We start from the raw sequence: 27430 nt of genomic DNA, 5'->3' as shown, positions 1-27430 counted from the left end.
AGGTGAGAGTATTGCTTAAGCCCAAGAGTTTGGAGTTGCTGCCAGCTATGATGCCACTGACATTCTACCCAGGGTGATAAGAGTGAGACTCTGACTCAAAAAAAAAAAAAAGAGGGATTCTGAAACACCAGCACTACTGATTCATCTTCTGGAGAACCTCTTCCACCTGAAGCACCAAGCAAACCACACACACCCCTGGGCCTCATCTTGTTGAACTTCCAGATAGAGCCACACTTTAAGGGCACAGAACCCTATGCCTTTGCCATCCTGACACCTGCAGTGAAGGGCGTAAACTGGCTGCAGTAAACCAGGAGGAACTGGGTGCTGGATGGGGTAAGCTGGAGGTAGCTGGCTGTGCTGCTACCCCCACCCCCAGACCCAGTACCGAGAGCTATGCCAGGCAGCAGACCAAGAGCCCAGCTCGCCCCAAGAGGACTATGGCCTCAAGCCTCAGTGCTCCCTTCAGCTTCCTTGGGAAAGAGATCCAGGTGCTACAGGTGATACGCAGAAGCTCAACCAGTGTTGATGAGTGACTGAGAGATGGACCAAAGGTCAAGAGGTGCCTACTCACCGACATCAGCAGACTGTTTTTTGTTTTTTTTTGCAAAGGGGGGTCTTGATCTTACTCAGGTTGGTCTCAAAACTCTTGAGCGCAAGCAATCTACTTTGCCCCAGAGTGCTAGTTTTATAGGCGTGAGCCACTATGCTCTTTAATACAAACCCAGGCTCTGGCTCTCTCCTTCGCTCCCTAATCCTTATTCTAACCCCTCTCATCAAATAACAAGGCAGGAGACAAAGGGTACAACAGTAGGTTCTTTTCCAATTCCTCAAAGCGCCACATGGAGTAGGACAAGAGACAGAAGAGAATGTAAACATTGGGTTCCACCCCCTGGAGCTCAAGGGAAGACCCCTTACTCAGATGGGGGCTGGAGGGTTGGAAGAGAACAAAGTGAAAGGTGGGGATCCCGGTGAGACAAGGCAGGAGAAGCCTGAGAATACAGAGCAAGGTGGGTGAGGATGAAGGACAAAGGGAGGACAGTGGGAAGGGAAGTGGGGGACATTTCCTATTCAAATGCATGTCCCCTTAAATAAACCAGAGCACAGGAGCATTATGGAAGGAGAACCAAAGGACAGAAGACAGAGCGAGCACCCCCATCCCGGGCCAACCCGGTCCTCTGTACATAATTACAACACAGAGATGTCCAGAAGTAGAGCGAGGAGAGCCTTAGGCTCCAGCCAGAAGTCGGGGAAGGCTGAAGAAGAGAAAAGGAACCCAGCTCCATCTCACAGGTAAGGGAGCTGTTGGAGCATAGGAATCTGAGAACTGCTGACTCCTGTCGCCAAGAGTCACCCCTGTGGTGACTAGAGACCAACCAGGACAGCACCTGGGAGGGGACCCCAGAGGAAACTGGAGGAGTGACAGAGACCCCAGCTGGGCCTAATTGGAAGTGAGAGGCTCCAGACTCATTCACAGCTGCCTTGCACACTGGCTGGCCTGGCTGTGAAGGCATCAGCAGCTGGCAAGGAGATGGAGACAGCCACTTTCCTCAAAAGGAGGGACAGCCTGCCAAGGAGAGCTAGGGACAGCACCCCAAGCCAGGCCTGCTCTTGACTAAGGGAAAAAGAGGAGGGCCATGCAGTCCAGCCCCAGGGCAGAGGTCAGAAATAAGCGTCCTGTCGGGCCTCAGCTGCCGAGGAACTGTCCCCACCATCATGCGGGCCTGGAGGCCCATCTGCCTTTCGACGCAGTGAAAGCTTCCGGCCTTGAGCCTTCTTCTCCTGCTTCTGCCGCTCCTTCTCCTGCTTCTGTTGTTCTTTCTCCTGCTTCTCCCGCTCCTTCTCCTGCTTCTCTCGCTCTTTCTCCTGTTTCAGCCGCTCCTTCTCCCGTTCCTTTTCCTGTTTCTGCCGCTCTTTCTCACGTTCCTTTTCCTGTTTCTGCCTTTCCTTCTCCTGCCTCCGGGCTTCCTTGCTGGGAGCCAAGGGGGTGCTGTTTCCAGTAGGCGAGGGAAGGGATGGGTGCAGTCCCTCAGCAGTGACTACAGGCCCTGGGGCAGGCCCAGCACTGGCCCTGCGGGCCAGAAGGGGTGGGGAGGGGGCCCCTCCAGCTGCCCGGGAGCCTCGGCTCTTGAGGCCAGGGAGGCTGAGGAGGCTGGAGGAGGGGCCCAGAGGTGGCTGCTGCCTCCGCCGCTCCTCATGAATGGCCCGGGAGCCATGTAGTCGCCGTGAGGGCCGATACTGCAGCTCCCCCCTAGTTTCCTGCCACTTCTTGAGCTGGGCTGCATTTTCCCGCTCAATCAGTGCTTCTGTCACTGGGAGATTGGTCACCTAGACAGAGGAAATTTGTACCAGAATGTAGATGATGATGGGAGTGGGCTGAGGCAGAGAGGGGGTATGCTGAGGTCCAAGGCCTACCTCATGCACCAGGAAATCCTCCTGCATGCACTGTTGGGGCAGGTTGCGCAGCTGCTCCATGGTCTCATACATGCCTTGGCAGGAGCGCAGCTTCTCAACTGAGCCAAGCGTATGTCGCAGCAGCACCAGGGCCACCCGGAAGATGATCTTAACTCCTGCAGGGTAGGAGAGAAAAAAGAATGGGGTGACCAGGCGCATAATCTCAGCCTGTCCCATTTAGGATGGACTCACAGCCCCCATCCCTATCTGCCGCCAACCTTACAGTTGAGGAAACTGAGGCACCAAGAAGGGAAATGAATTGCTGTGAGTCACAGGTTCCTGGGAGGGAGAGCAGGCTCTAAGTTAGTGGCAGAATAAAACTAGTCCTCAGTTTCTCCAGCCCCTAGGCCATTTACAGTGATGCCACAGCCCAACAAATATCTTTTGTCCAAGAGCCACCAGAAATAGAACAGGACCCTCTGGCAGCCAACATGAAAACTCTAGCCATTCATGGCTTGGATGCCCACAGAAATACCTTCACAGAAAAACATGTCCCAGACACGCAGCACTGAAGCCCAGGGAAGGGTGCGGGCAAAGATGCACATGAACCATTCTGTCATGTAGAGCACAGGGTCAATGCGCTGCCGCCTCAGGTGCCGATGTGCCAGTGGGGAGGCCCGGCGCAAGAGCGCAAAAAAGATTTCTCCATCCAGCTGAATGGCCTCCTGCAGGTGGAACAAGCCATGAGAGGAGGGCTCAGCCCACTGTGGCTCCTCAGGTTTAGGCATCTCTGGTAGGGGATCTTTACCTCAACAGGAAAGGCCCAGAGGAAAGAGACAGAATGGCCAGTATAGGGCAGGGCAGGGACCTCTCTGCAGCCTTAGGGAAAAGTCACAGACCCAGATGCACCCAACCTCTTAAACACTCACCAGCCCTGCACTGTAGTAACCTGGGAGGTACTTGTCGCAGATCTGTACCAGGCACCAAAAGGCTTGCTGAGAAGGACAAGAATGAAGAGGGAGGGGTGGGTCCTGAGAAGCAGGGAGCTGCCCTCACCACTGCAGGAATCATTCCCATCAGCATACCCACTGCTATTAGTTCTAGCTTACATCCCACCCCAACCATAACCTCATATGCTGACCTCAGCAGGCATGTGCATGAGCAGCACTGCGGCCACTGGGGCCTGGGCCTGACAGTAGCCCTCGTCAGGCCGGTAGATGGTGTAGGCCTTCAGGATTCGATACAGGTCCTGTTGCCTGTGGGGATTGCAGAAGACTGTGAGGGGAACCACAGGAGCTGGGTCCTCTCTGCCTCAAATCAAACCTGCCCAGACCTCTCCTTTCCCACTCCAGTGCCAGGTTAACCTCAGGATTTTACCACCACACTCCTCTATCCAACTTCCTAAACTGCCTTTCAAGCTTCAGACAGAAGTTCAGCCCAGTCAGGGCATTCCAGGCTCAGGCCTCCCACCCTTGGGTGCACACCCCATGCACACTCTTACCATTCATTCCCAGCAAAGCCTATGCTCTCTTTCTCTCCTTCATCTGCCACCATTCCGTAAACCTTCAGGTCATTTTCTCCAGGAAGCTTTCTACAGCAGAAGCATCAGCCTTCCTCTGACACTGAATGTTTTTATCACCCCAGGGCAGAAACTCTCCCCAAATAAGGCCTGCCTTATCTCTCTCACTGGATTGAGTGAGTTCTCCCCAGCATGTCCAGAAAGTTCTGCTTCTTGGTGAAGAAGAAACCAATACACCAGCTGTGCCTCAGAGCTTTCTCCTGTCTTTACATCCAAAAGAACAAAATCTCTATCCCTGTCCCTCTTCCTTGAGGCCCCACATCAGAAGAGCACCTTCCTCACCCCAAGCCCAGACAATGCTGCATCTTGAATTGCACTCACTTCTGTTCCCTCTATCCACTTCCACAGCCACTTCATAGCTCAGACTCCATACCCTGCCCACAGAAAAGTAATGACCTTCTAGATCCTCTAGGTGCCTCCAGTCTCTTACATCTTCCTCCTGACTACCACTAGTGCTTTTCCCCAAATCCAGTCACTCAAGTGTGATCTTCCTTTGTATTTTACATACTACCCTTACTATTATCTACTTAATATTTTTCCTCCATCTTGCAAAACCCATAAAATGACAGGTTTGATATGCTCATGATTTTACCTAATACATATTAAAATAAATGGGCGGCACCTGTGGCTCAGTGAGTAGGGTGCCAGCCCCATATACTGAGTGTGGAGGGTTCAAACCTGGCCCCGGCCAAACGGCAACAAAAAAACAGCCAGGCGTTGTGGCAGGCACCTATAGTCCCAGCTACTCGGGAGACTAAGGCAAGAGAATCGCCTAAACCCAAGAGCTGGAGGTTTCTGTGAGCTGTGACGCCAAGGCACTCTACCAAGGGTAACAAAGTGAAACTGTCTCTAAAAAAATAAACATGCAACTTCCACAAATTCCCATGCTGCATCCACTTACCTGCTTGTGTCTGTGATCCTAGTCAAGCACAGCCCTTCGCTTGGGCCCTGGATCCCATCCCCTCTGGCCTACACAGGCTATCACTATAGCAATCCTCTCATCCCTCCTGTACCATCAGTTCTCTCTCTCTCTCCTAGATCATTCCTATCATATTCACATACTGCTCACTCTTCTAAGTTTCTCCCTTCCAAATATTACACCATTTCTTTCCTCACCTATTCAGCAAAACTCCACCAGAGCACAAACTCACTGCCTTTAATTTCCTTCTTCCCATTTTCCAGTCACTTTCATCCACTTTTCCATACAAAACTACTTTTAACAAAGTCACTAAGGACCTCCACAATATTTTTTTTTTTTTTTTTTTTGTAGAGACAGAGTCTCACTTTATGGCCCTCGGTAGAGTGCCATGGCCTCACACAGCTCACAGCAACCTCCAACTCCTGGGCTTAAACAATTCTCCTGCCTCAGCCTCCCAAGTAGCTGGGACTACAGGCGCCCGCCACAACGCCCAGCTATTTTTTGGTTGCAGTTCAGCCGGGGCCGGGTTTGAACCCGCCACCCTTAGTATATGGGGCCGGAGCCTTACCAACTGAGCCACAGGCGCTGCCCAGGACCTCCACAGTATTAAGGTTAGAGCTCAGTGTTCAGACTTGGCTCTACTTAACCCATGTGCAGCATTTCACACAGGAGCTCCTTGAAACCCCTCTTCACTTTATTTCCAGGATCATACTCTCCTGTTGCTACCTCTAGCTTCTCATTCCATTCTCTTCCACCAGTTCTTTCTCATCTTACCATTCTCAAAATGTTAGAGCTTCAAGCTGAATCCTTGTACAGCTTGCTTTTAGGTCTACATCTGTTGACTTGGTGACCTCATCCAGTCCCATGGATGAGATTTATTCAGGTTATATAGAACCTTTAACTCTTATAACTCCATAAGCTGACATCTCAATTTCCAGTTTATTTCATTTAATTGTGTCCCTGTACACCCAACTTACATCTCTATCTGGATGTCCAATATGCATTTTAAACTTAACATTCCAAAACAGCAAGTTCCTGATATGTCCCTAAACCTACCTTTCCCCATTTCTTCCATTTATATCAGTAAACAGCAATTCCATTCTAGTTCCTCAAGCCAAAAACCTTACAAGTCATCCTTAACTCCTCTCTCTGTCTTCTCTCACATTCTAGGTCTAATCCATTAGCAAATCCCTTTGACTCAAACTTCAAAATCTATCCAGAACCCAATTTCTCCCCTTGTTTCCACTGCTATCACGCTGGTCTATCAATCACTATCTTGCTCTTGGATAATGGAAAAGTCTCCTAATTGTTTCTGTGTTTCTGCCCTTGTCCCTATACTCTGTTCTCACCACAGCAACCAGAATGATCCTTTTATAACATAAGTCAGGGCAGGCCAGGTGTGGTGGCTTACACCTGTAATCCTAGCACTCTAAGAAGCCAAGGCAGGTGGATTGCCTGAGCTCACGGGTTCGAGACCGGCCTGAGCAAGAGCAAGACTCCATCTCTAAAAATAGTTAGGCAGGCTCGGTGCCAGTCAAATACACCAAGGCTGGCCCCTTCGAACCTAGCCCAGGCCAGCTAAATAACAATGACCACTCCAACAAAAAATAGCTGAGCGATGTGGCAGGTGCCTGTAGTCCCAGCTACTTGGGAAGCCGAGGCAAGAGAATCACTTAAGCCCAAGAGTTTGAGGTTGCTGGGAGCTATGACACGACGGCATTCTACCCAGGGCGACAGCTTGAGACTCTGTCTCAAAAAATAAATAAATAAATAGGACGGTGCATGTGGGTCAGTGAGTAGGGCACTGGCCCCATACACCAAGGGTGGCAGGTTCAAACCTGGCCCCGGCCAAACTGCAACAAAAAATAGCCGGGTGTTGTGGCAGGCGCCTGTGGTCCCAGCTACTCGGGAGGCTGAGGCAAGGGAATCGCCTAAGCCCAAGAGCTGGAGGTTGCTGTGAGCTGTGACGCCATGGTACTCTACCAAAGGCAACAAAATGAGACTCTTTAAATAAATAAATAAATAAATAATAAAATAAAAATAGCTGGGCTTTGTGGTGAGTGCCTGTAGTCCCAACTACTAGAGAGGCTGAGGTAAGAGAATCACTTGAGCCCAAGAGTTTGAGGTTGCTGTGAGCTATGATGTGATGGCACTCTATTAAGGGCAACAAAGTAAGAGTATCTCAAAAAAAAAAAAAAAAAGGCCGGGCATGGTGGCTCACACCTATAATTCTAGCACTCAGGGAGGCCAAGGCAGGTGATCGTGTGAGCTCAGGAGTTGGAAACCAACCTGAACAAGAGTGAGATCCTGTCTCTACTAAAAATAGAAAAACTACACATTCCATAACTTAGCTGCTTTTCTCCCACCGGACCCCGTGAAACTTGAGCAGGTCTCTGTATTAAAATTTATTAAGAAAAAAATAAAAATAGAAAAACTGAGGCAAGAAGATCTCTTGAGCCCTAAGTTTGAGGTTGCTGTGAGCTATAATACCATGGCACTCTACATATAAGTCATATCAGGTCACTTAAAACCTATCCCCACTCACATTCTATTCCCCTTTCCTGCTTTAAACTCCTCTTTAAAACTTACCACCATTTCTCATACAACAGTCTTTCCTTATCTGGTTTATTGTTTATCCCTACTAAAATATAATAACCCAGAAGGGCAGAAGTTTTTGTGACAGAACAGTGCCTGTTCAATAAATATCTGCTAAAGGATGAACTTGCTGATGAAAAATGTCCATCTGGGTGGCACCTGTGGCTCAGTGGGTCAGGTGCCAGCCCCATATACCGAGGGTGGTGGGTTCAAACCCAGCCCCGGCCAAATTGCAACAAAAAAACAGCCGGGCATTGTGGTGGGCACCTGTGGTCCAAATTACTTGGGAGGCTGAGGCAAGAGAATCGCCCTGAGCTCAGGAGTTGGAGGTTGCTGTGAGCTGTGTGATGCCACGGCACTCTACCGAGGGCAATAAAGTGAGCCTCAGTCTCTACGAAAAAAAAAAAAGAAAGAAAGAAAAGAAAAATGTCCATCTGATAACTACCTAAGATCATCCTGCATACTACTAGGGAAGAGTATGTATGTATATTTGTGTGTGTGTGTGTGTGTGTGTGTTATCTTGAGGAACCTTGGCCTACAGAACATATATCCAAGAGCTCTGACACAGTGTTTAAGGGCCCTTGGTGATCTGGCCCTAAACTTCTATTCCAGACTCCGCTCCACCCAAGCCCACAGCCCAGACGGAGCTCACATAACCCCCCAGGCAAGAGAAACCTACATGCTGCTCTTCTCTACCATTCAGAACCCAGGCCAAGGCAGCCTCTTTAATGAGCCCTTGATGTGCCCCACACACAACCCCAAAGACTCTCTCCCAAGACAGTTCCTTTGACATGACTGAACACTCAATCCATTATACATCACTCTTCAAGAAGTCCTAGAGGGCAAGAATTACTTTCAACCAGTCTTGTGTCCACCTGGAGCTTTCGAAAATGTTTGCTGACTGACCCACATGATCAGGCCACCTTACCCATGCCCCCCTCGAGCAGCAAACATCTCGTGGAAAGGGAACTGGCGGTGCAGATCCTTCTCAATCACATCCAGCCACTTGGGGTCCCCAGGAGCCCGTTCCAGCTCCTGCAGTGGGACAGCGGGGATTACCTCAGGATCTGGGGTAACTGACAACCCTCACATAGACAGGGCCACATGTCCCCACATCCTGAAGCTGCACGCACCTCAAACTTGCCCGGGTTCTGCTCCAGGAGTTCCTTGCTATTAGACAGGTACTGCCAGGCCTTCGCTCTGAGGGAGGAAGGTATTCCCTTCCGGCAGCGCAGCTTCACCTAAGGCAAAGTGGCAGTTAGAGGGACAGCTTCACAGGCTGACACAGCATCCAAGCTTCCTCCAGCAATCTGCAGGCTCCCCCAGCCACTCCTCCCACATGCCATAGGCTTGACTCCACTGGACCTGGCCTGGCCTTCCATCTTTAAAGCTACTCCTACCCCCTCAGGGCCCAAGTACCAGTTACCCCCAATGTGGCCCAGAGGGCAGATATTATCAGTTTCCTGGGCTTTTCCGGGAGCACCTGCTGCCCTTCCCCCTTTGTGCATTGCCCTGCCCACCATTCAGCCCTCTCAAACCTTCTGGAAACGCCGAGACAGCCACTTATCCCAGTTACTGAACATCTCCAGCCATTTGAGCTCCCGCTGCCGAGCCACATCCACAGGAATGGAGCTCTCTCTGTAGGATGAGGGGAGCATGGAAGGGGTCAGTAGCTATAGTCTAAAATGTGGACTGCTGAGACAACTGAGGCAAGCCACCTCACCAGGCTCAAAGGAGAAAGTAAATATTTTGTGAGCTACCAAACATCAGGATTACTGGGCCACATGGCCATCTAAGGCCTTAGTTCACCATCCCCCACCTTTTTTTTCTGGAAGTTTTTGACGGAGGCCAGGTTTGAACTGAGCCAGAGGTGCCACCTCTTAGTTCACCATCCTGAAAAAGCTTCCTTCCCTGTTAAATGGCTATACAGAGGTCATATTTAAATCCCACTTCAGACACATCCAAATTTCAGGACCCATATTTTACATTAGACCTGTAGCTAAGTCCTAACTTTACCATTTATTCATTGGTGATCTTGGGAAAGTCACTTAATTTTTCTAAGCCTCAGTTTCCTCATTTGTGAGGTGGCAAGATTAGAAGTATCTACCTGCAGAGTTAGTTGTTAGGTGATATGAGATAGCACATAGCAGGGGGCCCAGTAAGTAATAGCAATTACCAATCATAAAATACAGAATAAATGTACTTCTCTGTCTCCTTAGAAGCAAATGTCTTGAGTTCTGCCCTATCAAAGACTTGAAATCCCCTGGGCCATTTGCAACTTCCTCTAGCTCCTCCTCCCTGAACTCCCCAGAAGTTCTCCTTGTCTCATTTGCCCAGTATTCTGCCAAAACTTCCCACTCAACATGCCCCATCAGTCTTGAAACAGTTACTTGGAGAAGCCAGTATTGGAAGGTGGAATGGAAGAGCAAGCTTGGGTCTTAGAAATCAGATAATCCTGGCTGGACATGGTGGCTGATGACTGTAACCCTAGCACTTTGGGAGGCTGGGGCAGAAGGATCGCTTGAGCCCAGGAGTTTGAGATTATAGTAAGCTATGATGCCACTGCATGCTGTCTCAAAAAAAAAGAAAAGAAAAAAGAAAAAAAATGGCTGAGCATCGTAACCTATAATCCTAGCACTCTGGGAGGCCCAGAAGGGAGGAGAGCTTGAGGTCAAGAATTTGAGACCAGCCTGAGCAAGGGCAAGACTTGTCTCTACAAAAAATAGAAAATTAGCCAGACATGGTGGCACACACCTGTAGTCCCAGCTACTTGAGAGGCTGAGGCAGGAGGATCGCTTGAGCCCAGGAGTTTGAGACTAGGGTAAGCCACTGGGCTCTAGCCAGGGCAACAGAGTGAGATCCTGTCTCAAGGAAAAAAAAAAAAAAAGAGCTCGGTGCCCATAGCACAGTGGTCGTGATGCCAGCCACATGCACTGAGACTGGCGGATTCAAGTTTGGCCTGGGCCAGCTAACGAACAATGACAAACTACAACAAAAAAATAGCCAGGCGTTGTGACGGGCACCTGTAGTCTCAGCTACTTGGGAGGCTGAGATAAGAGAATCGCTTAAGCCAGCAGTTCTCAACCTGTGGGTCACAACCCACAGAATGCCATAGCATTAGGAAAGTTGAGAACCACTGGCTTAAGCCCGAGTTAGAGGCTGCTGTGAGCTATGACACCACGGCACTCTCATGAGGGCAACAGAGTAAGACTCTTGTCTCAAAAAAAAGGAAGAAAGAAATCAGAGAAGGAGTGAGAGAGAAAGAAAGAAAGAAAAAAGAAAAGGGCCAGGGTGGCTCACACCTATAATACTAGTACTCTGGGAAGCCCAGGCAGGAATAACTCCTGCTTGAGCTCAGGAGTTCAAGACCATCAAGAGCAAGAGTGAGACCCCGTCTCTACTAAAATAGAAAAATTAGCTGGGCATTGTGGTGAGTACCTGTAGTCCCAGGTACTTGGGAAGCTGAGGCATGAGGATCGCTTGAGCCCAAGAGTTAGAGGTTGCTGTGAGTTATGATGACACCATGGCGCTCATCCCCAGGGCAATAAAATGAGACTGTCTCAAAAAAAATGGAAAAGAAAAGAAATCAGACAGACCTAACCTCAAATCTCAAGTCTATCCCTAAGAAACTGGTACATCTTACCAAGTGATAACCTGAATCTCTTCCTCAGCTAGAAAAAGATGCCACCACCTACATCACAATGTTATGAGAGAACTATTGAAAACTGCATAAAAAGAACTGTTAAATAGAAAGGGCTCACTAAATGTTAATTTTTCTCATCCTAGAAGCTCCTTAAACTGAGAAACCATCTCTCACTAATTTCTATCACAAGTCAGTTCCAAGCTCTACTAAGAGCTGGGAAGAGTAAAATACCTTTCTTCCCCTCAAGAAGGTCACAGTCTATGAGGGGAGCTAACTGCAATATAATATAGGAAATGCAGTAACACAGATGCACAGAAAAGGTGCCTAATTGAAGTAGGGGTAGTGGATATCAGGGAAGGCTTCCTGGAAGAAGGGACATTTAAGGTAAGCCATGAAGGATTGAATAGAACTTAGCAAACAAAGAAGGGGGAGAAAAGCATTGCTGGCTGGTGGGACAACCTGAAGAGGAAGGGGTAGAGATTACAACTAGTTCAGCAGGACCACAGCACAAAGCGCATAATAAGGTAAGAGGTAGTGGAAAAGACCATGAGGGCTGACAGAGCTGGAGAATAGGGAACCTGTATTCTGGCCAAAGGACTTGGATTTTATCCTGTGGACAGTGGAGAACCGCTAAGAGCTTTTAAGGAACTTCAGAGGTAGATTCCTCTGGCATGGAAGATGGATTTTAGAGGGACAAAACTACGAAGCAGAGAAATGGCACCCAGCACAAAGCCTGGCACACAAGAGAGACTCTCTAAAATCAAATTCATCCCAAGTTCCTTAGGACAGCCTGGTATTGAGGAAAGAACCACTGGTCACACAGATCCAGATTATTTGAAGGAGGCAATTCTTCATCTATAAACTCAGTACAATAATGCATCCCCATGCATGGCAAAGCACCAGGGTCAAACTTTGGTTGCTTTCCCCACATAAGACCAGGAATGCTGGTGCTCAATCAAAGCTTTTCTGATTTTTGTTGGCTTATAAACCCTGCCTGTAAAACCCTCCCACAGGGCTTCCCCCACCCCAACACACATAGCCATGACTAAATCTTTGTCCTTTATGATTCAGATCAGCTTCATCAGAATTCCCAGACTGAGCAAAAGACCCCTTCCCTAGGTGCTCACAAAACCCTTTGCTGTCTAGGCTAAAATTAACCTATTATATTGAAACCAACTGTTGAAATATTTGTCTCTCTCTAGATGATAAGCTCCTTCAAAGGATGCAGCACAGGGCCTGGGGGTTCAGGCAATGCTGCAGGCTGAATTGACTGGCAGGTTAAAGGGGCATAGGAATAATGGCCAGGATTCAGAGAGAGGGAAGGAAGAAGTCAGAGATCGTAACACCCCACCTCAGTAGTGACTCAGCCCCCATCCCCCCTAGGAACTAGGAAAGAGTAAGCCCAGCTGAGATGAGGAAATGGGGAAGAGGCCTCCTCCACCCCCTTTCCTTCAGTGAAAATAAAAGTGCCCTCTCTCTCTGTTTCACAGAGGGGTTCTGTCTTCAAAGTCTTCCTTCCAACAACCAGACTTCCCCACCTCACCACTTCAACTAGCAGACTTAGGGCTGAGGGAGAGGGGAGGTGTCTGTATCCTTCCCAGACTCCTTTCCCCTAAGGGACCAATGGTCTCTACCAGAACCCCTGTCCAATCAACAATCTAGAATATCTGGCCTATAGCTGCAGTTTCACATCAAGAAGCTGGGATGACCTTAGGTATCATCTCATTCAATCAATCTTTCACTTAATAGAAGAAACTGAGGCATGCAACTGGGGAAGCCATTTGCTCAAGAGCACACAAGATACCAAATACCATGTCTAGGCTTTAACCCAGATCTCCGGCCTTAAACCCTCACTAACATGCCAATGCCACAGAAACCTCAGGACGCTCTAGGCAGGATAACTCCTGCTAATCACCCCTGATCTTCAGAGGATACTGGACTGTCAGGAGTCTGGGCAAGGTGTAGCCCCCTCCCCCAAACTCTGCTTCCCTGAGGCTATCCCTCTGGGTGCCCACTAGATACTCACAGGCTGCCTGAGTACTGGCTGCCCCCAAGGAAGCCATACTTGTCGGTCTTGCGCAGGGCCAGCCCATTTATCTCTGAGTCTGAGCCCATGGAGCTCACATCATCCGCCAAGGACTCCAAGGTCCCAGACATGAGGCTCACGGAGTCCAAGTAGCTCAGAGTGTCCGGGGCCTGCCCGCGAGGCCCAGAAATGCCCGGTCCCAAGCTGGACGTGGAGCCCAGGTCTTGAGAGTTTTCGACAGGCTCCGGGGCTGGGGTGACTGTCACAACAGCTACCGGAGCCTCGCAAGTCCCTGAAGGGCCTGTGCCAGGCCATGAAGGGTCCTCAGGAGCCTGTCCGGCTGATGCTGGTGTTGCAGCTCCATATCTACTTGTCACCTGTCCTGCTGCACTCCGTGCAATTACTCCTGAGACCACTGTGGTTCCCGGCTTGGGAGCAAGCGGGGGTTTGGCGGTCAGGGCGCCAGGAGCTGTTCTGGAAGGGGTCCTGGTGGGGGTCCCGGTGGGGGTCCCTGGTCCTGGGGCAGGTGAGGCTTGAGCCTCCTCCGTCTTCGGAGAGTCTGCCCCTGAGGTCAGAGCCATCGACGTCTCGGCTTCTGTCACTGAAGCGGGCACGGAGGGCTCTTGGCCGGGGGAGACTTGCGTCTTCGGGGTTTCGGGTGAGTCCTCCAGAGTCAGAGCATCCACAGTGCTGACCGTGGCGGCCGGGGTCACGGCTGGGGTCGAGGCCGAGGTCTGGCCCGGCCCCAAGACCCAGGCGTGCTGCGCCTCCCCGGGAGGCACCAGATTGACCGGTGCCGAAGTGGCGGTAGTCACTGGCGGTGCGGAAACCACCACCAGGGTGGACCCGGCCCTGGGGCCCCGAGGCGGCGGCGAGGGGGCCGCGGAGGCGCCATGACGGCGCGGCGGGGCGACCAGGGGCGCCGGGCCCGTCTCCATGGCCGCGGGCCGCCCCTCACATCCCCCTGCCGGGGAGGCCGCAAAAGACGCCGCCCCTCAGGCCGCCTAGCGCAGCCAGCCCAGGCAGGGGAGAGGGCGAAGGGCGCGGCTCGGCGCACGCCGGGGGCGGGGCAGCTGGCGGGAGGCCGCAGGGCGCGCGGAGGTGGGGCAGGGGTCTGGGGGCGCCTCGCGCAGGGGTCTCGCTCGCGCGCTCGCCGCCGCCCCCACCCTGCCACTTCGGGCGAGCCGCCGACCTTGCGCCTGCGCAAACGCTGCAAAGCCGGCTAAGCGGCCAGCGTTTCGGCGTTCCACGCCTGCGCGCGGGCCGGCCCATCGCGCTCCTTTTTTTTCTCCCGCCTCGTCAGAGGAGTTGGACGAATAATAAAACGAGAAGGAACTGGGTTTCTGCCAATCGTTGGCAGGGTGGGTGGGCCTGGAAGAGGGAAGAGTGTGGATAATCTAGAAAGAGGAAATGGAAAGGGCGGAGGCAGACATGACCAATCAGAAGGGGTATGAAGGCAGGAGGGGGCGGAATGAAGGAAATAGCTAATAGAAAAGCAGGAACCTGAACCTCCTGGCCAATAAGCATGGCTGAAGAGCGGAGTAGAGGCAGGGACTGGGCGAATAAGAGGTGGGGCCTGGGGGCACCCCGACTAATAGGAGCGGTGAAGAGGAAGCCAATGAAAATGGTAATAGGCTGAGGTCAAATTGACGATATTTGTCTACAGGGGCGGTGACAGACAGCGTCCGCAGTCAGTGGAAAGAGCCCAGGAATTCTTTAAGTCTCCCAAAATTGTCAGAATGGAATGACAGGTGGGAAAAGACGGGACAAGCTGGCAATTAACTTGCCGTCAGCCAATGATTGTGTTCTCCCGCTTTCACACCTGTTTAGGTAGATAGCGGTCTCAGCCAATGGTAGCATTGAAAGGGCAGAGATGCTGCCAGTAGACTGTGCCAGCCCAGGGATAGTCGGTGACAGCCGGAGACTAGCGCGCACAGTGGGTGGTGGTAATGACAGTTGGGGACAGCGCGGAGAAGGGGCGGGGGCACTAGGGCAGCCCTTAGCCCATAAGAGCACCGCGCTGCCCTTTTTGAGTCCTTTCTGGGCCCCACTCTCCACGCAGCTTCCGAGGCCCTCTGCACCCTACAAGTTTATGAAACCCTAAGCTCCACCACAGATCCAGTGCCCTGATCCAATACTCTCAACCTTCACTCTATAATTATCCAATCCCGGCCCCCAGCTAATCCCAACAGTCCAAGCCCAGGCAACTAGAGCCAGAGCTTCAAACTCATCTAAGTGACCCATCTCTCTGGATCCCCCATTTCCTGCGAGAATCTCAAGCCCCAAGTCTCTCCTCAGCTCCCATCTATCTGAACTCCTCCCCAGACCGAGACTCTAATCCCTGTGAGTGCTCCCCATTTTAATGGGGTTCCTCAGCCCCAAGTTCATTAAACCCCAATACTATGAACTCCCTGTATCTGTGTTCCTATTCTACCAGGGATTTAGGACCCCAATCCCATCAACTCCTCTCCCCTCATTGCCACATCTCTCTGCTCCTCACTTTCTGCTAAAACAGACCCCATTCTCACAAGCTCTGGAGTTGCCCTTAGATCACAAACAATCAGAAGACCTGACATAATCACCAACCTTCCAACTTTTATTTTAAACATCCCCTTCTCTCTCTTGACTGTCATTCTCCTGAGTCCTAGAGTTAGAGGGCCCCAATTTCCATATAGCATCTGCTATCCAGTCAGATCTAGCTCCCAATTTCCCAGTTCCTCCTTTGTTTCTCACTTCTCTGATGGTCCTCACTCCCAACTCAGACTCAAATCCTGTAAACTCCCATTCAGCATTTGATCTCCTTCTCATCTTCCACTTGACCCAAGCTTTCTGAGCACTCCTCCTATTCCTCCTTTTGGAGTCCTCTTGCCCTCTCAGAACCCAGTAATAAGTGGGCTCCTCCCTGGCCTGGACCCCCGTGGTAACCATATAAGGAAAGGCAGCTGCCATGTGAGGCAGGGAGGGGCCGGTACAGGAGGCCAAGGGCAGCTGCTAAGTTTAGGGTGGCTCCTTCTCTTTTCTTAGAGACAACAGGTGGCTAGCCACCACCCTTCCCAGAAAGGAAAATGTCTTAAAGGCATTGGCATGGGAATGGAGGAGGGAGGGAGGAGAAGGCACCTTGCTTGGGACATCAGGCCCTAGAGGGAGCAGGGTGTCACTGCCAACCTGGGCCTTCTTTAGCCACTACTTCCCCAGACTTCTACTGAATGGAGGGGACTGAGGGGCCCAGGAGAATAGGGGAGAGCACCTTAAAGTCACACAGTCAACCAAGTTGGTTCTTTCCCAGAATAAAAAGAAGTCACTGGCCATCCCAGCCACCTAAAAGGAGGTGGGCAGCTAGCTTCCCTCCTGCTGTCTTTGCCTCCCCTCCTCTGAGTTCCAGCCTCCATGCCAATACCCAGAAAAATTATTCTAGAGTTATACTATACCATGAATTTCTCCTGCTTCAAACCTTTACAAAGTTCCCCAGAGCCTGTGCTCTCAGCCTGGCATTGAAGGCTTTCTAGAGTCTGGTCACCAGCCACTTGCATTCTCTGCTCCAGCCTCATCACAGTTCAGGCAACCTGAACACTTCCAATCTTTCATTCTCCAGGCCTTTACTCATGCCATGCCCTTCTCTATTAGCATGCTGCCCCTCCTCTGCCTTCACTGACTCACTTCTACTGGACTTAATGAAGCCATATATCTAGACAAGGCTGCTGTGCCCTCTATTTCTTGGCTCTGACCAACTGGTATGTCATTTTTTGCATTCATTCATGTCTCTATGGCTAGACTGTAAGTTGCACCAAGACAAAGCATAATTATTAATTATAATGCAAGTTCTGTGGGATGGAAATTACATCTCCACTTTATAGAATGGAAACCAAGGCTCAGGGGGTTGAAACATAAAGCCTGAGATCACAGAGCATCTTTCCTCACAAAATCCTCCCTCTCTTTCAAGAAGATATAAGAGACCCTCCTGATCCCTCAGCTTCCACAGATGGCTCTCTCCCACCTTTGAACTTTGCCACCACTTCTACACATAGACACACTTGACTGTGAACTCTACCATGTGAGGGGAATGTGTTTGCCAAAGTGTACCCACAAAGCCCAACCCAGCATCTGGCTTACTGTAAGTGCTTAATAAATGCTCACTAGGTTTAAATCTGGGCCTACCCCACTCAGGGGCACACGGGCCTCATTTATCTGTCTTCCAGAACTGTGCCTTGGCTTGGGTCCCCTCTGAATCCTGATATATTCCAGCCCTCTTTTGGGAGAAGGAATATCCCTTCCTGCCTAGGACCTAGTGAAATACACATCCGGAGACCCATGCCCTCCCCCACCCCACCCCAACTCCAGCTGCTTTGGGCCCTCCAAGAAAGGAGAGGCCCTGAGCTGGGCTATTTTGGTATCTGGGGTGGGCACTTGCAAGGCTAAGGTTACCCTGGTATGTTAAGGGCTCCCTGGAGCAAGACTATATAACCCCAGAGGGACTGCCCCAGGTTGACTCTTTGCTTCTTTCCAGCAGGAGCCACTGCCTTGCCCCCAGGAGACTGAAGACATGGTAAGTGAGACACCTCCAACCCCTGCCCAGATGCCTTAGACCTCAGGGAAGTTTTATCCTCTGAAAGAAAGTAGCTGATTCCCAGTACAACAAAACCTAAAAATGTGGCTCCTCACTTTCTTGGTATCACTTAATCAGGATAGTGACAGAGTGATGTCCTAAAGGACCCTACAAAATATAATCTGCCTAGACTCTCCACTCACAGTAGGGCAGTCTCTCTCAAAGCCTGCTTCATCCCTTCCTATACTTCAACTTTCTAAAGTCCTCTGGGACCAGACAGACAAGGATTCCCACTCCATTTTATAAAAGAGAAAGTAGAGGTTCAAAGAGGGCAGATGAGTAGGTCAGGGTCACACAGCAGGTGTAGGACTCAAAAGAGGCAGGCCCACAGCACTAAAAAGGGAAGGAAGTGTCTACTTATTGGATAAGATGAAGGAATAGGGACACAGGAGGTACAGGATAGGAATTTTGGAAATGCAGCCAAAACACCACCTGCCCTCAGCAAAGAGGTCCCAAGGAGTAGGAGGCCCAGGCTGGGAAAGTTGCTTTAGAAGGGACTTAAAAGCCTGGACAAATGAGCGCCTATCTCTACAAAAAACTTTAATAATTAGCTGGGCATGGTGGCACAGGGCTGTAGTCCCTGCTACCCAGGAGGCTGGGGAAGGAGGATTGCTTAAAATCAGGAATTTGAGGTTACAGTGAGCTCTGATTGGGTCACTGTACTACAGCCTGGTGACAGAATAAGACCCTGGCTCTAAAAAAATAAAATTTCATAAAGAAAGGAGAAGGGACTTACAGAACGCTGAATCTAATCCATTGCCCCCAGAGAGGTATAGGGACTCGTCCATGGACCCCTTTGCTCAACCCTCAACTCCTAGGCACCCAAGAGGGCCAAGAGAAGGGCAGCAGAGGGAGGAGGCTCCAATGTCTTCTCCATGTTTGACCAGACTCAGATCCAGGAGTTCAAGGAGGTGAGTGCCGGGAGAGGGAAGACTGAAGGTTGACCAAAGACACCCCCTCTGCCCCTCTTCCCAACCCCCTCCCTGGAATGTGCACCTGTTCAGAGGGAGGGAAAGGGTTTAGAATTCCTTTCTCCTCTCCCTGCTAGGGTAGAAGAGGACAGCTGGCTGGGGGCCAGAATCTGATCTGCCTGGGGTAGGGATGCTGAGGACTGGCCATGGGGGACCTAACCCCTCCCCACCCCTGCCCTCCACAGGCCTTCACAGTAATTGACCAGAACCGTGATGGTATTATTGACAAAGAGGACCTTCGGGACACCTTCGCAGCCATGGGTGAGCCCCCCACCTCTATCTATAAATATTCAAGGCTGCAAAGACTGCAAGGCCTCAGTCTGCCCACCTGAAAAACAGATGGTATGATTTGAATTTATGGGAAGCACAGCCCTAGCCCAGGAGCCAGCTCCAGCCCATGCTTCTCCTAACCCCCTCCAGGTCGCCTCAATGTGAAGAATGAGGAGCTAGATGCCATGATGAAGGAAGCTAGTGGTCCCATCAACTTCACTGTCTTTCTGACCATGTTTGGGGAGAAGCTCAAGGGTCAGTCATGTGTCCTGGGTCCAAGCCCTCAGCTGCCTCTTCCCAAATCCTTTAGGGACCCTTTAACCTCACATGCCCTCTGACCTCCTAGGTGCTGACCCTGAGGATGTGATCACTGGAGCCTTCAAGGTCCTGGACCCTGATGGGAAGGGCACCATTAAGAAACAGTTGTAAGTGTCCCACCAGCTGCTTCCACAGGAGCCTCTTTAAATTCCTACCAAGAGTTAGGTACTTCCAGAGGTGAGAGAGAAGTTAGGAAACTAGGAGTAGGATTGCATTTTCACACTTATGTGGGGGAAGCGCAAATGCAGAGAAGCCAGAGAGAAAGCCAGGCCAGGCCTGGCACATGGCTCAAGCCTGTAATCCTAAGCACTCTGGGAGGCCACGGCGGTGGATTGCCTGAGCTCATGGGTTAGAGACCAGCCTGAGAAAGAATGAGACTCCATCTCTAAAAAAGAGCTGGGCGTTGTGGGGAGAGTCTGTAGTCCCAGCTACTGGGGAGGCTGAGGCAAGAGAATCTCTTAAGCCTAAGCGTTTTGAGGTTTCTGTGAGCTATGAAGCCAGGGCAGTCTACAGAGGGTGACAAAGTGAGACTCTGTCTCAAAAGAAAGAAAAAGAACAGAAGAAAGCCAGTGAGGGCTCTAGAATGGCCCTGGTCTCTAGGGGACACTAAGAGTAGCAATGGGGATGAGGCGGGAGGGAGTGGAAAGGAATCATGAATCCAGTCTCAACTCCCCACTCTCGGTCTCCTCCCTCCAGCCTGGAGGAGCTGCTTACCACGCAGTGCGATCGTTTTACCAAGGAGGAGGTGAGTGGGGAAGGCCTGAGAGAACAGAAAGGGAAGGGATGGGGAGCAGACCTTAAGGGCCAGTAAGCAAAGTCCCTGTGTCTACCTTCAGATCAAGAACATGTGGGCGGCCTTCCCTCCCGACGTCGGCGGCAACGTAGACTACAAGAACATCTGCTACGTTATCACCCATGGCGACGCCAAGGACCAGGAATAGGGGGCCCTCTTAGACCTCTACTGGCCAATGCTTCCAGCCAGTCCGCCCCTACCCCAATAAAACTCAGCTGGTCTTTGTTTCTTATGGACGCGCGCCCGCAGTCTGTCTGTGTGAGAGGGCCTCAGGCGGGAGACTGGGCTGAAACACTGCGGGCACGCAGCGGCCCAGCAAGTGAATAAACAGCGGCCCGCGGGCCTGTGTGCGGCTGCTTCACGCTTTATGCTCGCCGCTTGTTCCCGCTAGGAAAGAAAAGCCTTGCGATGCTTCAAGGAAACTCAGTTTTTATTGACGATTTGGGTTTTAGGGATCGACGCCCGAGGACTGATAGGAGCGGTCAGAGGCTCCCACGCGTGAAGTGGGCGGAAGACGGTTTGGGGGCGGGGCCAGGGACCGGCGACAACTCCGGCCACTAGGAGAACCGCCGGGGCGGAGAACACACATAGAGCCAGTGCAAAGGTGGGCCCTGTGGCCGGCACTCCGGGCTTAAGCGTTGGGCGGTCTGAGATGCGGGGATTGGACAGGAGATGGACTGAGGGCGGAGCCGAGGTGAGGCAGGACCCGGCAGGGGCCTCAGAGAGCTTCCGACTGCTCGCCCTGAGCCTGGCTCTGCTGCATCTGGGCCTGCATCTTCTCCAGCATCTCTTGCATGCGGCGCAGCTGTGGGGGGCAAGATTGCAAACGATGGGACAGGGGGAGGCCAGAGAAGAACCTCGAAAAGGACCTGAGACGTTGGTCGGGGGAAAGCGAAGGTTGCTCACCTCTTCGTCTTTCTCGCGGATCAGCTTCTCCGTCTCGGCCAGAGGCAGCATGGGCAGCGGGATCTCTGTGGCGCTCTGGCGGGAAAGCTTACTGGGAGGTAGTGGGAAGGGAAGAGGGATCAAGAAAGGGACCTGGGGTCGTAGGTTAGGGCCGAGAGTCAGGGCCTGGGACGAAGTTGGTGTCTAGGAAGCGGAGCCATGGCCTTGATGTTAGGGACGTAGACAAAACGAGTGGGAGTCTGGGAGAGAGGTCTGGGTGGTGAAGACGAGGTCACGGAGGGTCAGGACAGAGGCACAGGAGGCGGGGTCACAGTGAGGGCGGGGCCTTGGAAGCACTCAAGAGAGTTGGCTCCTATTCTCACCTGCGGCTGGCTCGGTCGCGAGCCCCAGGCAGAGCCAGACTCTGTAGGCAGCGAGCCCGGTAGCCCTCGTAGAGCAGATCATGCGTCACTTCTTTCAAGTCCTGCAGGTGTGTCTGCACCAGCATCCGTCGCAGGTTCAGGAAATCGCAGTGATGTGGGTTCTCCACTGGGGGACGGACCAGCGAGCGTCAGGGAGCTTGGGTCCAACCCCACCCTCATAGTCCGGTCTGCGAGGAGTCCTGCAGCCATTCTATCGGATCCCTCCCAGTATTAGAGAGCCCACCCCAACGTCACATGCTGGGGTTGGTTGACTTAGAGGTGGCCTGAGCTCCTTGCTGGTCTTACCTTCCACAGTACCCCAGGAGTAGCAGCGTCCCCTCACCGGTCGGGTCCCACCATCCCTCACTACCTCACTGGAACCGACAACTGCGAAAGGGATGCTTTCCTAGAAGTCAGGGGTCAGTGGTCACTTGTTGGCACCTCATGGACAAACCTCTTCCTCAGCTTCATCCTCCACATCTGCTTCCTCTGCTTCTTTGCCCCTTCCTCTTTTGCCTCCACACCTTCATCTCTGCATCCTGCCTCTTGAAGTCTTCATCTTCATCAGAGTCACATTCGGGGAACTGATAGATGTTGATCTCCTCTTCTTTCAACTGGTCCCGGATCTCAGAGGAGAGAGATACAGAGACAGTGTGAAACACAGAGGCCATGATGACAGACAGACACAAGGCCAGAGACAGTGAGATACAGAGAGACTGGTGGTCAGAGACAGGAAGACACGAAAGACAGATAGTGAAAGATAGACATGAAGGGTGACTGAAAACAAAATCTTAGAGACATAGATGGTAAAAAACTGGGGCAGAATTCTAAGGTGGGCAGGCATTATGACACCAGGAGAGACACCAGCAGAAACAGTGGGAGAGGGCTCTGAAGACACTGCAGTGGAGGATCATCAGTATCTTGGGGCCAAAGGGAGGCAGGCTATCATGTTCTTATGTCTATGGCCCTGCTCTTAAGACAGGCCTCAGCACAGATTCTAGCCCAGGGGCTGCATGTGCATCCTATTCTGAGCCTTCAGGGACATGGCTACCTCTGGCAGTTTACTACCTGCCTTCTGCAGAAGCTTTCTCCCACAGGTTAGCCTGGCAGATCATGCTTCCAAAAGGCCACCCCAAGATCAAAGAAGTCAAAGATGAAATCAAGTTTGGTCAGAACTTTTGGCCTCATTTAGGATCACAGGTCAGAGGTCACCACCCACACCTTCTGCTTGAGGGCTTGGGTTTCCTTGGGCATCAGGGCATCCGCTTTGCCGATGACTGGGATGATGTTGACTTTCTCATGTACTGCCCGGAGGAAGGCCACATCTAGGGGCCGGAGCCTGCAAGCAGGGATTGGTCAGCACCTAGCCCCAGGGTACAGAGACCCCCAACCCTCCCCAAATGCTGCAATCCCCAGGAGCCACCCCATACCCCCGGCCAAAGGGTGAGATGAAGTAGAGGCAGCAGTGGACTCGGGAATCCTGGATGTTCTTCCGGTTCAAGCCACTTTCATCCCTAAGGTACTGCTCAAATTGCTCCTCGATGAAGTGAACCACAGGTAGCCAGCTGGGGTGTGGAGAGAGGATGAGCAGTCAGAGATGAGAGCTGCAGGGAAGGGGGCAAGGCTAGCCAGGACTGTGGGAGTGGGACTGTAGTTTCTTTGGTCCCAACCAAAGACATCAAGGGAGACTTATAGAGGCATAGGTGAAACATCAAGAAGCACAGAGTATCTTGGAAGCAGAACACCATCTTTTGGGTCAGAGAGCCAAGTCAGACCAGCCCTGTAACTAACCCTTGGTCTCCACAGAGTAGCCACTTTGAGAGACTTAGCCTTCGTCCCCTCCCATTCTCACCAGTCCGAGCAGTCCACTGAGTCCCCAAAACCAGGCGTGTCCACCAGAGTGAGCTTCACCTTGATACCCCCCTCCTCAATCTCCACGCCTCGGCGCTCAATGGTCAGCGTTTGTGTCAAGCGAGCTATGGAGATGGAGAGAGGTCAGGGAGCTGGGAAGGGGTCTGAGACAGGACTAATTTCCTTTCTCAGTATCACAGTTACCCCCACCCATGTTTCAGGGGAGGAACAGTCCCAGAGAAAAGCAGTGAGCTGCCTTTGAGTCCCTAGATGGAAAGGACTAGTGCAGCCTGGGGACATGGGGAGGGGCAGAGGGCACTGCCTGAAGAGGGTTGGGAGGGTCTTACCACTGGCCTCTGGCACCTGCCGATCTTCGTAGAGGTTGGTGAGGAACAGGCTGTTGATGAGGGTGGATTTCCCCAAGCCTGACTCCCCTGTGGACAGAACAACTCCAACAGGTCAGGTGAGAGGACTGCCAGTTGAACATACCCTTTCCCCAGTTCCCTCTCCAAAACTTCCAGACCTGCCACCATGAGTGTAAAGTCAAACCCCTTCTTGACAGACTTGCGGTGGAGCTGATTGGGGAGGGCAGCAAAACCCACATACTCCTTGTCCTGTTGGTGTGGGGTAGACAGTATGAAATTTTTAGAAGTGGCAGGCAGGGCCCCCAGCATCACCTTTCCTAGTTTAGGGTATGGGAAAAGTCAGCCTACTTTGAGTTGACCTGGGGACCCAGGTTAAGGGGTCTGGGTGCCAAGATGCCTGGGTTCCTGAGGGTAAGGACTTACCATGGCTCCGCTAGCTGTCGCTGCACCTGCTATGCTGCCCCACTTCCTCTGGTGGGACAGGAAGTTGAGTGCAGCAAACAAGGGGGTGGGTAGTATAGGAAGCTGAGATGCTAGACAGGCACGAAACGGTGGGGAAAGCCAAGACTAAGAATACATACGGCTCCCATCTCCTGGATCCTTTTGCCCATCCATCCCCATAGATAGCTTCAATCCCATCATTCTCCACACACCTCTATTCCAAGCCCCTCTGTAGCCCATTGCCATGGTGGGAAGTGAAGTAAGGACAGAGAGGAAGGAAGCAGACTTTTCTCTTTAGCAGGTGAGACAAAGGCTTTAATGAGATGGTTAAAAAAAAAAGTTCCTACGGTCTGATGGACCAAATATCATAATGAGATTGGGTGTGGGAAGGGCCATCAATTTTCCAGTTCATACAAAGGATTCACTGGAAAATGAAATTCACTTTTTTTTTTTTTTTGAGACAGAGTCTTACCCTGTGCTCTGGGTAGAGTGCCATAGAGTCATAACTCACAGCAACTTCAAACTCTTGGGCTAAAGAGATCCTCTTGCCTTAGCCTACCAAGTAGCTGAGACTACAGATGTCCACCACAATGCCCAGCTAATTTTTCTATTTTTAGTAGAGACGGGGTCTTGCTCTTGCTTAAGCTGGTCTCTAATTCCTGAGCTCAAGCACTCCACCTGCTTTCATCTCCCAGAGTGCTAGAATTACAAGCATGAGCCACTGTGCCCAGCCTGTCACTGAATCCTTAAAAGGACTCCAGGTCTTTGGAAATCATTGCCAGAAACAGAATCTTGTCCAAGGAACTCCCCTGCTCAAAACCCTTAAAGACTCCCTAGTGACTTAGAATCAAATTCTGAGTTCTTGACTGACAGCCAAAGCTTCCCCCAGTTGGCCTCATCACTCCATCTCTCACTGGTCCAAACAACCTTAGCTCTTTGCCCACGTTGAGCTTTTGTTTTCTGTGCCTCCTCTTCATCCTTCGAGGGTTTGATTCAAAGGGCTTCCTCTGTGAAATCTTCCCCAACTACCCTAGGCAGAGTCATTCTCCCTCTAGACTCCAAAACACCTTTTGCAGGTCCCTCCAATGCCCACATTTGCTCAGCTGGCTGTCTTCTATTTCTGGCTGAGCTCTGTGAGGACAAGCACCATGTCTTCTTAATTTCTGTATCCCCAGTGTCTTCTACAGGTCCTGGCCCAAAGAAGGTACCAATAAATTATATGGTACATGCATCAGTGCATGAAAGAATGAGTAAACAAATCAAGTTGAGACAAAGGGTCAGAGGTGCAGAACACATGAAAAATAATGTAGCTTTGAGAGTCAGAAATAACCAAACCTCAGCTCTACCACTTACTGTGTGCCCTGGGGCAAGTCATTTGACCTCTCTGAGCTCTGCTTTCCTCCTGGTAAAATGAAATGAATATATTTCAGCTTTGTTAACAGAACTTAAAGTGGTCTGGATATATATACATACATATACACAAACCTGACTTTAGCATTTATTAGCTGGATAACCTTGGGCATGCAAATTAACCTCTCAGATCCTCCTTACCATGGCCTACAAGTCCCTGCTTGCTCTGGGCCCTGCCCACCTCTCCAACCTCATTTTCCTTTTTTTTTTGTACAGACAGAGTCTCACTTTACTGCCCTCAGTAGAATGCCGGGGCCTCACATGGCTCTCAGCAACCTCCAGCTCTTGGGCTTACACGATTCTCTTGCCTCAGCCTCCGGAGCAGCTGGGACTACAGGCACCCAGGCTATTTTTTTGTTGCAGTTTGGCCGGGGCCGGGTACCTCGGTATATGAGGCCAGCGCCCTACTCACTGAGCCATAGGCACCGCCCTTCTTTTTTATTTTTTTGAGACAGAGTCACACTATGTCGCCCTGGGTAGAGTACCATGGTGTCACAGCTCACAGCAACCTCAAACTCTTGAGCTTACATGATTCTCTTGCCTCAGTCTCACATGTAGCTGGGACAACAGGAGCCCACAACAACGCCCAGCTATTTTTGGTTGCAGTTATCATTGTCGTTTTTTAGCATGCCTGGGCCGGGCTCAAACCAGCCAGCTTCAATGTACATGGCTGGCGTCCAACTCACTGAGGTGCCAAGCCTTTTTTTTTTTTTTTTTTTGAGACAAGAGTCTCAAGCTGTCTCCCTGGGTAGAGTGCCGTGGCTACACAGCTTACAACAACATCACCTCAAACTCTTGGGCATAAGCAATTCTCTTGCCTCAGCCTCCCAAGTAGCTGGGACTACAGACGCCTGCCACAATGCCCAGCTATTTTTTTTTTTTTTTGAGACAGAGTCTCACTTTGTCACCCTCAGCAGAGTGCCGTAGTATCACAACTCACAGCACCCTCAAACTCTTGGGCTTAAGTGATTCTCTTGCCTCAGCCTCCCAAGTAGCTGGGACTACAGGCATCCACCACAATGCCAGGCTATTTTTTGTTGCAGTTGTCGTTGTTTAACAGGCCCAGGCCAGGTTCAAACCTGTCAGCCTTGGTGTATGTGGCCGGTGCCCTCCCCAGTAAGCTACAGGCACCACCCCAACCCCATTTCTTTTGCCACCCCTTTTGGTTTTATTTATTTCCCTTTATTTATTTATTTATTTTTATTTTTATTTTGTTGTTGTTGTTGTTGTTTTGTTTGTTTGTTTTTTTGTAGAGACAGAGTCTCACTTTATGGCACTCGGTAGAGTGCCGTGGCCTCACACAGCTCACAGCAACCTCCAACTCCTGGGCTTATGCGATTCTCTTGTCTCAGCCTCCCAAGTAGCTGGGACTACAGGCGCCCGCCACAACGCCCGGCTATTTTTCTGTTGCAGTTTGGCCGGGGCTGGGTCCGAACCCACCACCCTCAGGCATATGGGGCCGGCGCCCTACTAACTGAGCTACAGGCGCCGCCCGGAAAAGACTATCTTTCTTTCTGTGTGTGCACGAACACAAGAAAGGCCATGTGAAGACACAGCAAGAAGGTAGCCATCTACAACCCACAACCCAAGGAAAGGGGCCTCACCAGATCCCAACCCTGCAGGCACCTTGCTCTTGGACTTCCAGTCTCCAGAACTGTGAAAAAATAAATGTCTGTTGTTTAAGCACCCAGTCTATGGTATTCTGTTATGGTAGCCCCAAACCAGCTAATGCAACCCGGTAGTTCGTGCTTTTCCCCTTCCTACCCTAAGGGAACCACTTTAATGCATGTAAATTTTTTGGTTTGTATGCATTTTGAAAATGTGTATATGAGGTATATTTTATTTTATTTATTTATGTATTTATTTATTATTATTCTTTCTTTTTTTTTTGAGACAAAGCCTCAAGCTGTCACCCTGGGTAGAGTACAATCGCATCACAGCTCACAGC

General features: G+C 51.1%; 3 protein-coding genes across 4 annotated transcripts; 1 reads left to right on the top strand and 2 right to left on the bottom strand.

Moving 5' to 3' along the window:
• Nucleotides 1–798: 798 nt before the first annotated feature.
• On the bottom strand, nucleotides 799–14407 carry TBC1D10B (TBC1 domain family member 10B). Its single transcript, XM_053555038.1, has 9 exons — nucleotides 13154–14407; nucleotides 9023–9122; nucleotides 8618–8725; nucleotides 8413–8519; nucleotides 3533–3647; nucleotides 3321–3386; nucleotides 2927–3116; nucleotides 2413–2567; nucleotides 799–2325 (listed from the first exon to the last, which is right to left on the bottom strand). The coding sequence occupies exons 1-9, from the start codon at nucleotides 14089–14091 to the stop codon at nucleotides 1660–1662; spliced, it is 2445 nt and encodes an 814-aa protein (XP_053411013.1). The 5' UTR covers nucleotides 14092–14407; the 3' UTR covers nucleotides 799–1659.
• A 3208-nt stretch (nucleotides 14408–17615) lies between these two features.
• MYL11 (myosin light chain 11) lies at nucleotides 17616–20344 on the top strand. The gene is made up of 7 exons (XM_053555182.1): nucleotides 17616–17696; nucleotides 18575–18667; nucleotides 18913–18988; nucleotides 19148–19252; nucleotides 19344–19422; nucleotides 20012–20060; nucleotides 20152–20344. The coding sequence occupies exons 1-7, from the start codon at nucleotides 17694–17696 to the stop codon at nucleotides 20254–20256; spliced, it is 510 nt and encodes a 169-aa protein (XP_053411157.1). The 5' UTR covers nucleotides 17616–17693; the 3' UTR covers nucleotides 20257–20344.
• A 178-nt stretch (nucleotides 20345–20522) lies between these two features.
• On the bottom strand, nucleotides 20523–26650 carry SEPTIN1 (septin 1). Of its 2 annotated transcripts, XM_053555113.1 has the most exons (11): nucleotides 24055–26650; nucleotides 23790–23880; nucleotides 23614–23700; nucleotides 23268–23391; nucleotides 22846–22980; nucleotides 22637–22754; nucleotides 21940–22041; nucleotides 21722–21821; nucleotides 21377–21542; nucleotides 21015–21105; nucleotides 20523–20913 (listed from the first exon to the last, which is right to left on the bottom strand). In XM_053555113.1, the coding sequence occupies exons 1-11, from the start codon at nucleotides 24055–24057 to the stop codon at nucleotides 20827–20829; spliced, it is 1104 nt and encodes a 367-aa protein (XP_053411088.1). In that variant the 5' UTR covers nucleotides 24058–26650; the 3' UTR covers nucleotides 20523–20826. The 2 variants fall into 2 exon arrangements, with proteins under 2 accessions (XP_053411088.1, XP_053411087.1); XM_053555112.1 differs by lacking the exon at nucleotides 24055–26650 and having other exon boundaries at nucleotides 23790–24048.
• Between the last annotated feature and the right edge of the window lie 780 nt (nucleotides 26651–27430).

The sequence above is a fragment of the Nycticebus coucang genome, chromosome 12, assembly GCF_027406575.1.
Source record: "Nycticebus coucang isolate mNycCou1 chromosome 12, mNycCou1.pri, whole genome shotgun sequence".
NCBI lineage: Eukaryota > Metazoa > Chordata > Mammalia > Primates > Lorisidae > Nycticebus > Nycticebus coucang.
Note: the sequence above shows the minus strand (reverse complement) of the source record. Positions and strands in the feature narration are given on the sequence as shown.

Bases quoted from the DNA above. Each gene is read 5' to 3' on its own strand.
- TBC1D10B (XM_053555038.1), bottom strand. From the start codon at position 14,091: ATGGAGACGGGCCCGGCGCCCCTGGTCGCCCCGCCGCGCCGTCATGGC. The intron at 9,123-13,153 runs GTGAGTATCTAG...CTCATCCTACAG, and splicing joins AGCCAGTACTCAGGCAGCCT to AGAGAGCTCCATTCCTGTGG. The intron at 8,520-8,617 runs GTGCGTGCAGCT...GTCCCACTGCAG, and splicing joins AGAACCCGGGCAAGTTTGAG to GAGCTGGAACGGGCTCCTGG.
- MYL11 (XM_053555182.1), top strand. The intron at 18,668-18,912 runs GTGAGTGCCGGG...TGCCCTCCACAG, and splicing joins AGATCCAGGAGTTCAAGGAG to GCCTTCACAGTAATTGACCA. The intron at 20,061-20,151 runs GTGAGTGGGGAA...GTCTACCTTCAG, and splicing joins ATCGTTTTACCAAGGAGGAG to ATCAAGAACATGTGGGCGGC.
- SEPTIN1 (XM_053555112.1), bottom strand. From the start codon at position 23,940: ATGCTGGGGGCCCTGCCTGCCACTTCTAAAAATTTCATACTGTCTACC. The intron at 22,981-23,267 runs GTGAGAATGGGA...TCCACACCCCAG, and splicing joins TCAGTGGACTGCTCGGACTG to CTGGCTACCTGTGGTTCACT. The intron at 20,914-21,014 runs GTGAGCAACCTT...TGCCCCCCACAG, and splicing joins TCCGCGAGAAAGACGAAGAG to CTGCGCCGCATGCAAGAGAT.